The sequence below is a fragment of the Haemorhous mexicanus genome, chromosome 2, assembly GCF_027477595.1.
Source record: "Haemorhous mexicanus isolate bHaeMex1 chromosome 2, bHaeMex1.pri, whole genome shotgun sequence".
Classification (NCBI taxonomy): Eukaryota; Metazoa; Chordata; class Aves; order Passeriformes; family Fringillidae; genus Haemorhous; species Haemorhous mexicanus.
This window is the reverse complement of record NC_082342.1, coordinates 118,536,876-118,549,609: the sequence shown is the minus strand read 5'-3', so window position 1 is coordinate 118,549,609 and position 12,734 is coordinate 118,536,876. Positions and strand designations below refer to the sequence as shown.

General features: G+C 42.0%; 1 protein-coding gene across 1 annotated transcript in view; it reads right to left on the bottom strand.

The window, feature by feature from the left end:
• Window positions 1-12,734, bottom strand: part of DSCAM (DS cell adhesion molecule) — a 498,888-nt gene that overhangs the window by 205,656 nt on the left and 280,498 nt on the right. The window contains exon 9 of the mRNA XM_059840105.1: window positions 2,728-3,006. Coding sequence (XP_059696088.1) covers window positions 2,728-3,006 — 279 coding nt within the window. The remainder of the gene's footprint in view (window positions 1-2,727; window positions 3,007-12,734) is intronic.

Genomic DNA, 12,734 nt, shown 5'->3' with positions numbered 1-12,734 from the left:
GGGCAGAAATCCCTACAAAAAAGCAGAAATCCCTGCACAGAGCAGAAATCCCTACACTTACGGGTCTCAGCCTAGCAAGGACAGAAAGTGGTGGCAGAGAACCTGTTCTCAGTTGGTAAAACCACCCTGAGAGTGAGAAATGCCTGTAGGAACCCACACAGGGTTGCTGCAGTTTCATTCCCATCACTTCCAGAGCTGAATTACAGCTGAAAACCAGGAAAAATCCCAGCTGGTTTTAGGTGCAGCCTTTCTGAGCAGGGCAGACACAGGCAGCAATGTGAGGTTTTCAACCTTCCCTTCTCCAGCAGAAGAGGAGGTGAGGAAAAGCTCTCATTATTAGAGTGAGGAATAGGGTTAAAATCTAGCAGAAAAGCTTAGAAAGGAATAATTAAATGCATGTAGTTAATTAAACCACTTCATTTAAGAATTACTAAATAAATGAGGAAAGTAATAGACACCTGTACTGAATAATCTTAAGCAAGATTAAAATCAGTGAAATTAAAAAAAAAAATGAAATATTTATATCAAAAGTAGTAGAAAAGTAATGAATCTGTTTACCACTGAGTTTTGGGAATACTAGCATTAAAAAAAAGTAAACATATTGGAAAACTAGGGAATAATTCCTTAAGGATAACATTAAAACAGTGGGAACATTTGACTTAAAAGAGTTCTTTAGAATCTGGGGTGTGAAAAAACCCTGGGAAAGATTGCAAAAGTCCCCTTAAGATTTTAAGGTTTATTTTGGCAAACTTATAGGAGGAAATATAAAATGTAGAGCTGTGCAGCAGGCAGAAATTACTGAGGTTTCTTCTAGGATTGTTCTTGTTCTGAGATGCTCAGGGGCTTGGTAGCAAGAAGGAGATGGTGGAGAGGGAAGGGTCTGACTGAGTTTTTAAAAACAAAAATTTGAAACACTGTGAAAAACTCCTAAAAAGAAAAGGAAGCAATGTGCTCTTGTTGAAGTTGTGCACAGTAAGTTTGAAAATATATCACAAGGAATAATCTCTAAAAAATGTGGGTAAAGTGTGACTAGAAAGTTTTTTTCCATGTAAAATATTTGCTTATTGAATGCATATTCACATCTATTTCAAGGCAAAATGTTGTGAAGTCATCATTAGTGTGTTAATCCTGCTAACTGCATAATAAACACAAACCAGGAAAAGAGCAAGGTAACAGCAGAGTCCTTTCCCCATGAAGTCAACATCAATATTCTGTTTTTTCACTGACATAATGTTGTAGGAGAGAGTGGTCTAAATAACAAAATGGGTGTCATCAGTAAAACAATAGCAGAGAATAGTTTGATGCAGTTTCAAAAGCCTGATCCCAATGACAACATTTCCCAGGAAGTCACTCCTGCAGCTGCCCCACCCACCCCACACACTCCAGGGTTTTTCATTAGTTTCAAGACTATTAGATAGGAAAAATCACATTACCTTCTGTGCTTCATTGCTCTCTGTGCTCCCTGTCACAGACTGAGGGATTGCCATATTCCCCTCTATCATTGTCACCACTTTTAATGAAGGGATGGGACTATTTTGGGGCTAAGAACAATTTATTGCTCAGATAAACATCAGTCTCAGAAGCTGTGAGATTTTAAAGGAGCAAGCATTTGGCCATAGCTCAAGAGTAGTCACAAATTTTTTGTTACAAGACAATATAGAGCCTTCCAACCCAATGGACAGTTGCCACAGGGTTTATTTTGTTTTTCTAACCTATCACCTTTACTCACTTCTACTGCACTTTGGATACTTTTATCCAATAGGCTTCTGTCTCATATGCATACATTGGCTTCTGTTATAACTTCTAAACTCTTAGCTTATTCTATACACCCACATCCCTGCATTATAAACCCTTCACCATCTTATCAGTACAGTTTCTTACTTACTTAAGGCATATTCTTACCTACAACTATAGAAATATAAATTTATGATTATTCTGCTTAATGTCTATTTATTGTATTTTTACATCAATCCACGCTTCTCCCAAGGCTGCAAATCAAACCCTTCCATGTCTGTGGAAGTTTCTATTTTACTGATTCTCACACCCCTCTGTTTCACACTTCTCATCTGTGGAAACCCAGGAATATTTCTCTGTCTGCTCTGGGGTGCCCTGACCCTCATTCATGGAGAAAGTTTCCTAGACTGTCAAGATAAACCAGAATCCACAAAAGTGTGAAATAGATTATAGAGAGCAGTGTAGGTGTATCACTTGGTGGGAATTTGAGGTTTTGGGGTTTTTAGTCTGTTGTGGATGGAAGCAAGATGGAGGGCACAGGGTGTGGTCCTGGGTTTCTTCTTCATGCTTCTTCTTCCTCCTTCTCCATGGGTTGGATGGCATTTTGTAATTGGGCAGAAAAGTCCCCATGGCAGCTCTTTGGGATCAGTTATTGGGGTAAAAGGGAAAATAATCCAGGTGTCAGTTCTTCATTGGGTAGTTTAGTCTTAAAAGCCCTTGGAACAAGAGACTGTTGGCCATTTTGTGCCTTCTAATGAAAAGCTGCCGAACTCACAGCAGTGAGACTGTTTTACTGATAAGAAATAATAAACACCTGAGTCTGAACATGAAACACCATCTCAAGTGCCTTCAACCCAGACCCAGAGAAACCCACCACTGGTACCCCGGTAACTGGGACCCCCACCCCATCAAACAGATACCACCACAAAATACCGATGAATCCCGCTTCATTGGCGCCTTTCAAAGCACCAATTTCTAATTTCACCTCCTCACCTCTGACAATTAATTGGCTCTGGTGCTCCACAGCTGCTGCATCGTTCCTGGCTATGCAGGTGTAGTTCCCATTGTGCATCAGGGACAGGTTGGAGATCCTCAGGGAGCTGGTGAAGTCGATGTTGTCGATGGTGACGCCCAGGCTGGCGGGGATGGGCCGGCCGTCCTTCTGCCAGGTGATGGTGATGGGCAGGTCCCCCGAGACCACCACGCAGGGGATGAAGACTCTCTGCCCGATGGAGAAGCGAGGGAACTCGAAAGGTTGGATGAAAGGTGGGACTGGAGGGAGAGAGGGAAAGAGGGAGCAGTTGAAGCCACGGCCTTGGTTATGGAAATAACACAACTGGCAGGTGTGCAGGGTGGGGTTGATGGCTTTAGGTTTTAGCCTTTCTGATTTTAAATATATTTTTAAATTTTAATATTTTCATACATTTTTTAAATATTTCATATATTTTAACATGAAATAGTTTAATGTTTCATATATTTTTTTTAATCCTGCAATTTTTTAGTGTATAGCTCTGAACTCCATATATGGTCCTAGCTGCTGCTTTCCCAATTTGGTCAGACACAACAATTCCTCTCCAGGCCTGGAAATCAAGGACACCTCACTGCCTCAGGCCCTAAGAAATGTAAAAAAAAGTAAGTTGGAGGGAGCAAACTTGTGGTAAATGACTTCATTACATGAAGCTGTAATTGGAATATTAACCCCCAATATGCAAATGGACCAAACTTATAAAAGTGTGAAAACCTGTAACCCATCATCCAGTTTGGGTGCAGCCCCTGGGGGGCTTTGTCTGCCCAAAATGTACCTGAAGGCCCTTCAATAAATATAACTGCTTTTTATTCCCTAATTTTGCCTAACTTCTGTTTTTAGGCAGCCCAAAAAAGCTCTGACAGCCATAAAGCATTGTTTAGCAGGAAAAATCACATTTTTGAAAACACCTTCTCGTTTTTTGGCCACCCAGTGCATAAGCAGAGATGACAAGCAGGGGAAGTCCTGGCTTCTAGAGACACCTGACCTCACTGGCAGACCCCTACAAAAGGATCAAGCAGTTTTTTTCAGAAATCACAGCACTTCCAGCTTGAGCCTCTCCAGGGCTGCCAGCAGTGACATTGCCAGGAAAGAGCTCAGCATCTTTCAAGGTCTGGTGCAAGGGCCTTGAATAAAGGTCATGGGACAGACCTGGAAGAGGCTCCAGCTTTGCTTCTGGGATGTGGTGACAGGGACTGTGAGCTTCCTTAACTGCCTCTGGCACTTACTTCTTAATGTTTCAAGTCACAGTTCTCACTAAGATTGCAGGAAGGGGAAGTACTTGTAGGACAACAAATTAAGGTAAAACTGATTTCTAATCAGAGAGATGGTACAAGGCATGAATGTTCAAGTTGGCATTTAATTCCTGCTAAGCGTATTTGGCCTGAAAAATATTTGTTCTTTCCTTTTCTTTTTTAGAATATTATTCTCTCGCTGAACCAAAAAATGCAAAAGGAATTACCAAATTTTCTACCAAAGTAAAGAATTCTACTTCTTAAAATCATTTTTTTTCAGGTATTTTTAATAAAAGATAGTGAAACAGATTAAATAAACATAGAAAAAATAATGGGGCTGCCATGTTTTCTTTAGGTTGTGGTTGGAATGTTTACTAAAAAATTGCTGAATTGAGAGGCAAATACTTGTCCAGATGAAAGAATCAAAATCTTCTGCCCCTCTCAGGGGAGCATTCAAACAACCAGGGCATTGATCTCAGGCTGGTTTTTATCAAGCACTCCTGAAAGGGCTGCACAACCACCTTTGCAAGCACTACTCAAATCCTGATTTATCAAAGGACAAGTTTCCTAGAGGTTATGCACCTCAGATATAGAAGTGCATTCTCCTGTTGCCTGGGAGATCCCTTACACATAACCTGTGCTACATTTGAACAGGGAAGATGGAAGAAGACCCAGAGCAGAACATTTATAGTGATCGATATGTTTGAACTCCAGAAGAAAATGGAGTTGGTGGCTTTATCTAATGGTATTTCTTTCTTCCCTTCAGAAATTCTAAGGTTGTGGTTTCCTCAGAGATGAAGCAGAGAAAAAAATCTCTCTCAAGAGGTTGGAGTGTGTGCCCATGGACTTCCCCAGCAGCATTTTTCCTCCTTTTATCAGTGTCCTATTTCTGGGATGCAGGAACAAGTGTTGGTGGCCACTGAGCTCCAGGCATTTCCTTTGATCCAAATGTTGGGTCCTCCATTAGGAGGAGGAAAGTTCATCGAGCATGGCCAGAAGGTCAAGGGAGGTGACTCTGTCCCTCTGTCCCCTCAGGTGATTTCCCACCTGCAGAGCTGCCCCAGCCCTGGCCCAGCCCTGGAGGAGCTGGAGCTGCTGCAGAGAGCCCAGAGGAGGCTCCAGGATGGGCAGAGGGCTGGAGCAGCTCTGCTGGGAGGAAAGGCTGGCACAGCTGGCATTGCTCACCTGCACAGGAGAAGCTTTGGGCTGAGCTCAGGGTGGCCTTGCAGGGCCTGAAGGAGCCCCAGGAAAGCTGGAGGGAGACAATTCCCAGGGGATGCAGGGACAGCACCCAGGGAATGGCTCCCAGTGCCAGAGGGCAGGGCTGGGTGGGATCTTGGCAATGAGGAATTGTTCCCTGGCAGGGTGGGCAGGGGCTGGGATGGAATTCCCAGAGCAGCTGGGGCTGCCCCTGGATCCCTGGCAGTGCCCAAGGCCAGGTTGGACACTGGGGCTGGAGCAGCCTGGCACAGTGGGAGGTGTCCCTGCCATGGCAGGGGTGGCACTGGGTGGGCTTTGAGGTCCCTTCCAGCCCAAACCATTCTGTGATTTATGATTCCATGACTCCAGGCCCCCCTGAGGACTAAGGCATTGTTCAAAGCTGTGTTCAAATGTTTGTGCAGATTCACCTCATGGTGCAAGAGGTACAAATACAAATTTGGTGTGAACTCCACAGTTTCCAGCACAGCCGCGGTGCCATTTGATGAGGGGAAGTTATGACCATGCTCAGCTGCCACAGAGAGGTGACATCAGGGACAGGACAACACAATTCATCCTTCCAGGCCTTCACTGGCTTTTCCCAAGAGTGTCTCACTGTCTGGGTTGGGAAAAGTGCCACTGCCATCCCTTTTTCACACAGGCTGTGTAAGACTTTTCCTGGCTGCCATCTCTCTAATTGCTAAAACCTGTCCTTTGGCATTCTGAAAACCTGGTAGATCAGGCATAGAAAAAAAAAAGAAACTTGGTATAAATGACTGTGTTTGTGTGAACTTTGAGCACTGGAAAGTACCTGCTTGTTCACCTAGGGACTTTTGCTGTCACAAAGTGAGGCAAAACACCTGCAGCCTCTTGGAATTACCTTAGCCCAGCTAGCTCATTCACATGAGATATCTCAGATTCTGTGTACATCAGCAGAAAAAAAAATTCTCTTAGCATTTATTGACAAGCAGTTCATAATATGAATGGGAATGAGGAATTAACTGAATGTGTCTTTCAAAAGGTTTTGCCATAAATTTTCCCCTTGATGAGTATAAATCCCTGCTAAGTGCCAAGTCCTCCCCTTACTGTGGTGCCCAGAAAATTTCTGCCCAAACACTTCTGTTTGTCTCAGACATCATTACTGAAAAATACACTAAAATTCACAACAGGGTGGCAAATTACTTCTGTATTTTCTGCTGAGTGTGTAACAAATTTGAGCCAATCTTTCACAGACAAAATGATATCAAAAGTCAGACAAAATATTGCCCAAGGGTTATAATGTGCATCTTCACTCTCCATCTCCCTGATGAAGAAAACAGGGAGAAAGATCATTAGGTGACATTGAAATGTTTTTCAGAAAATATTGATTTGCAAGGCTGCATTTACCAGCTCTAAAATGTAAGTAGTAGACTGTGGAGTATTTCAGAAATTGGCTGAAATATTTTTAGGCAGCACATTATCCTTCTATTCAGGTTTTTAAGATACAGAGGAAACCAACATTTCTGCCTCATAAAATATAATGTATATTCAACCTGCAGCAGCTTGCAGTCCTTCTAAGGAGCTTATTTTAAAAGCCAGTGTGTAATTTAAAAATCAGTACTTGGAAGAAAGTAAATAGTCCTGCAAAAACTTTGAAGTATTGAGGAATGTTTTTCAGCTATGGTATTCACCAGTTTAAATTGGTAAAGTAATGATGAGTTTTGATGAGCTAGCATAGGAGATAAAGTTTCCTTCTGCTCATTTGAAGAAGGAAATAACCACAATCATTTATTAAAAATTTGTCATGATATCCGGCAAATATTTTCTGAAATATAAAATTTTCTGTCTCTATCAATATCTGCAGTAAAAAGCAGAGACATATCTTCAATAGAAGAAAACATCAAGGTTGATGAACCAACATGAGGAGGTGTTTTTTGTCTACACTAAAGCTGTACCACTGCCAAACATCACTAAAAAAAAAAGGAGGGGTATATAGTACTTTGAGAGAGAAAATTTACAGTAGGACAGTTGTATTTAAAATCTTTTTAAAATACCTCAAGGTGTGTTTATATATTTTACTCCTCTACACGTAGCTTTAGCTTGACCATGTTTCAGAGTTTTCATTTGATTTTTTTTTTTGTGAAATTATGCTGTTTTATATAGAAGTTGTTCCAGAGAAAATTTACAGTAGGACAGATGTATTTAAAGTCTATTTAAAATACTTCAAGGTGTGTTTATGTATTTTCCTTCTCTATACGTAGCTTTAGTTTGACCATATTTCAGAGTTTACATTTGATTTTTTGATGAAATTATGCTATTTTTTATACAAGTTGTTCCATCTTAGCCAGAGAGAGAATAGCCTTTGTGCTTGTGTACATGGAAGGGATATTTCTTTCTCTACCCACAACAGGCAGAAGAGTGAAAATCTCTGCTTCGTGCCACCAAGTGCCGTGTCCTGGGAATGCTTTATTGATGAGAGCTTGAATTAAGTGTCTGTTTAAGAGGAGGAGCACGGGCCAGCCTCATTAGTGCTAATACAGGAAGATTTAAATTATGTTTTTGTGCCCTAGCAAGGTCTTCTGTACCTCTGGGGGACTGCTGGAAAGCAGGGCAAGGAGGGCTTCCCCGCTGCTCTCCATTAGCAGAGGAACATCCTTAATTTCTTGCCCTCTGTTCCATGGGAGTTTTGCTGGGAGGAGCTGCTGAGGTGATTCACTCAGGCAGAGCATCCTGCAGATCTCCTGCTTCCTGCAGCAGCAGCTGAACGGTGCTCTGCACAGCAAAATGAGAGTCATCCCCTGCTTTGTCATTATAAACAGCTCCCTGATGGGTTTTCTTGCAACAGCCCTGTTGCAGGGGCTGTGTCTGCAATATAAAATACTTTTGGTAATTCATATTTATGGCTGATGCAAAATCACAGCCACCAGGCTATGCAGTCTCTTGGGGCAGCTGTGTGACCCCAGATTTTGTGCACTGGGAGTGAAAAAGCCAAAATTATTTTGTCTCTGCACAAACCCTAGCCATGAGCAAGCAGTTTTTAGGTTTTTAGAGCCATCATAGTCCCTACTCCCCTTTCCTGCCATCCAGCACTCACAGGCTCCCTGATGGGAGTGGGAGCTTCTCCAAAAGGAGAGAATATTTAAAATGTTGTGTGGGAACCAAAAGTGCTTTTAAGTCCTGTCTCATCCATCCATGGAAGCCTCTCCTTTCAGCCTCCTTTGTCAGGAGAAGAGTGCAAGCCCTTATCATCCTGAAACACCCTGCAAGGCTGGCGTGGTGGGGAGCTCACTTCCCTGCCCAAGGGGATGCATTTGCTATTTATTTGTGAGAGAGGAAACCTTGATGTGAAGATGAGACAGCAGCTGCAGGAGTATTTTCATGCAGCAAGCTGATATCTTCATTGGTGAGGTGCTTCCTAATTAGAGGCCTCACTCTTTTTGGAACCTGCTCCAGAGATATTGCTGTTGTTCAGCCCCTACCTGGTCTAAAGTGATTTTTGTCCTCAGGTATCAGTGTGAAAAGTCCAGCAAAATCACTGGAGCCAAAAGATAATTGACAAAATAAACACAGAAAAAGAGCAAGAACACACCTTACAAATCTTCAATAAACAAATCTGCACTGTAAGACAGAAGAGGGCCAGTTTTTGATAAACATAGTATGCAAAGCATCTTGAACTCCCTAACTGAGCCACTTATTGAAGTATTAAGGCTCATTTCACATTGTTTGCATAAAACACAAATAAATGCATCCATCACAGACAAGAATTATGCTTGAAAGATAGAAGATATAAGACTGTGCACAAATCCAGGCAGGATTAATTTAGATTTAAGGGAAAAGTTTTAGATTTGTGCATACTAATTCCTTGTCATGAATACTGGATAGTGGTGAAACAACTTTAACAGACATTTTTGGGTGACCATTTCTGCAGTGTCAGGGGTGAAGTCATTAAAGTGTACTGGTGCAAAGTAAGACACATCCAGATGATACTTGTGAGACTCTAAAAGATTTAAATCAAGTATTTTAGTGCAAAGCTAACCTTAAGCTGCTGTGTGCTGGATGGCAAAATGAAATAGAGAGACCTGTCAAGAATATCAGCCTGTTCCAGTCTTACCTTGAGGAATTTCTACAGGTCAGACACTTGAGACATCCCTATCAAAGTGCACATTCCCTTAAATCAGGCTCTGCCACTGCTTGCCCCCCAAAACTACTCCCCATGCCCATGATGTGACCTGAGAATTCCTAAGTGCATTTTCCAGGATGTTTTGCACGATGGCACATTCTATCCACTTTGACCACAGGGCCCTGCTGTGATTCCTGTACATGACAAATTCAGTCACTTTGAGAGGTCTGAGCATTTCTTCCCAAGGAAGTTGTGACAAGTTTTAGGGCATCCAAAGCCATATAGCGTGGGGGAGTGGAAAAAAGGCAGAAAGTGATGTAATGAAAGAAAGATCTGAAAGATATAAAGGCCAGAATATTTTTTTCTGATTCAGTCTGTTGGCAGTCAGTCAGTAGGACAGATAAGATCTGAGATTTGTGCATGAAGCTGAACTCCCACTTGCCATAATCCACAATTCCAGGCTGAAGCATGCACAGATTAGCAGACTGATTGATGGCAGAATGCACCACGGTCCCAAGAACCCTGCAAAGATTTCCAATGGTGTTTTTTTCCCTTTTGAAGCCTGCATATTTTTCACTATCTAAACCAGCCCTCCCTGAACTGATTTGCAATGCAAATTCACCATCAGTAGTTCAGGTATTAGAAAAAGCTAGACACTTCCCAGGAAAGATGAGGAGCATCTAGTCAAAGAGTTGCAAACATGAAGCTATTTAGAAGTAGCCCCTGTTTGGTTTGCTTGTATTCCAACATGAAACAAGGCTGGCACAATTCCTTTTTGTGGTTCACAACAGGTGAGGTGCTCACTTTACATACAAGAACCTTTCTAAATCAATGAATTACATAAGCTCAACAAGATCAGAAACAGTCCTTTTGAACACCACACTTTTTATTTTCATCATGCTGTACCCTTCCCTCTCAGGGGCTTCTTTTTCAATTAATTCCTCTTGGAGAAGTGTGAATAGCAGCAGGCTGTTTACATGAGAATGTGTCCCATGAGACTGATGACAAGAAAATCATCACTTACTACTGATGGCTTTTACTGTAGCTGGGAAAACTATTACTATAAATTGCATAATAAAAAAATGGAGATAATAACTCACTCCTGTTCTTAAAAGCTCTGGGCTCTACTAAAATGCTGTAAAAGAGATACTGCTATTATTATTTTAACATCTTTCCACTTTAATGTGTTTTTTTGGGTTTTTTTTCAATGGAAATATGAAAATTAGAGATAGGGTGGGTAATATAACCTCTTTCTTTGTTTGCCAACACTTTCCATGATAAGACTATTTTCATTTACTTGCAGTTTGACTTTTGTTTGGGTAGCAGTTTTCCAGGCCAGGTGTCTGCCTCAAGCTGAGTCATTTCAGCTGGAAGGTTTTAGCTACAATTCTTTGGCCATTTCCAAGAATAAGGTGGGAGAGTTGGAAATCTGAGTCATGGTAAATATCAATTCTACCATAAAACCAGAAAAAAACAAAACAAAGGTATTGTGAGAACCTGAGTAGTCCCACCTGCCCCATGGATTCAGCAGCATGGATTTAAAATTCAGGTGATGGCACCAGCCTCAGATGTTTTTACTATATCTATAAAAAGTCATCACAATGGTGCCCAAATTTTGCATTCTGAGCAAAACCAAGTCAATAAATAAACAAAACCCCCCCTTAATCACATGTGGAGAGGAGTTTTTGCAGGAACAGAGTCTAAGCAGCCCTGAGCACATCCCAGCACCACCTTTCAGTGGCTGAGTCAGTCTGGTGAGATTTCAGAAATCAGGGCAGATTTGTCACTCCAGTGCTTGTACTTGAAGGATGGCAGAGAGGACTGGAACTGGATGGTGGGAAAAAGGTTGGGGTATCCAAAGGGAAAGGGTAGTTTTGAGTCTTGAGAACAAGGCAGCGTGGAAATGAGAGCTGAGATGATAAACACTGAGTTCAGATTCATTTTGGAACCCAGAGGAGAAGAGCCAGGACTTGGGAAAGGAGGAGCTAGAGAAAACTGAGGAGGACAGGTTATTGTGAGAAGGAATGAACAGAAAATCTGCATCTTCTACAGAACATCCTTCTCTTTAGGATCTCTGACTCCAACAGTCCTCTGCCTTTGGCAAACCATGAGAGCTGGGCTGAACACAGAGCAACAAACTGGGGCTGCTAAGAATAATTCTGTTCTTGGCAAGAACACGTGCAGTATCCTTAGCAAGGCTAATCTCAATTATTTCTGATGATGGCAGTAACTGCTGTTCCCACTTTGCAGGAGGCAGGGGAAAGGGGGTTCAGTTTACTTAACAAAAAAAAGCTAAAAATAAAATTACACCTAACATAGGCCAAAGGAACATGCGCTTAAAAGGTTTTATTACAGTTGCAAGGGTGAGTGATCAGCAGGTATGGAGTACAGAAATTTAGTATGTAAGTAAGTTGTGGTCTCCCTCTGTTACTTGTGCATTACAGGGTGGGTAGTTTGCATGGCTTTCTGTCAGAACTAAGAACTGGCCAAATCATTTGTCTAAATACAAAAAAAAAAAAAAAAAAAAAATAGTAATGCCAATTTGGCTTGATTTCCAAAAAGCCCTGTTAGGACTCAGGCACAGTTCCATGGGAGTTAAATCTGCCAAGCAGAAACCTTCACCTTCTCCTGCCAGCTTATGCACTCAGCCAGCTCAGGGCACTGCTGCCTTCCAAACCCAGATTTTGGGAGAGACAAGGGAAAGCTGGGGGGAGAGGGCAGGGCAGGAATGACAGGAATTTCTGTGGCACAGAGTTATTTGGGGCCTGTAGACCTCTGGCATAGGTGGCTATGCAGACGAGGGCAGCAGTTATTCCTAAAAAATGGAACAGATTTCACGTGGTGTCTCATTGGTTCTTCTGATCAGCAGGGCAAAGAAGCAGAGGATCTAAGGTCAAATAGCACAGAAGTGCCCAGCTCCCAAGCTTTTGGCTTTCCCAGAGCCTGCCAGGTGGGAGAATGCACAGCAAAGCTCTGAAAGCCCCTCTCAGGTTCTCTGGCAGCCAGGAGTTAATTTAAAATTATTGTCAAGAAATGTTCTCTTATCTATTCTCCTATCTGTGACCTTATCATGATTTCTGAAGGATGATTTAACTTTCATTTGAATGTTTGGCAGTGTCAAAATTCTCTGCAGAGTGGACAGCACCCTTGTATTTGATGGTACACTCGTAGTGTTGCATGTTTTTATTTAAATGCTGCTTAAGCAAGTCTTCATCCCAGCCAGAACCAGGATGCTTCACATGCTGGAGGATTTGGAAAGTGGAAAGTCAATGTGGCAGAGGGCTGCCAACTCTAAAAACCATTTTTTTGCCTAATGCAGATAAATGCTGCCCTGTAGAGGCAAATTCTACATTTACCTTTGCCACAGATCTGTCAGATAAAGCTAATTAAATTACTTAAATCTTGTCTTTCCCAGGAGGTTCCTAAGCTGGGTGACATGGCTGCT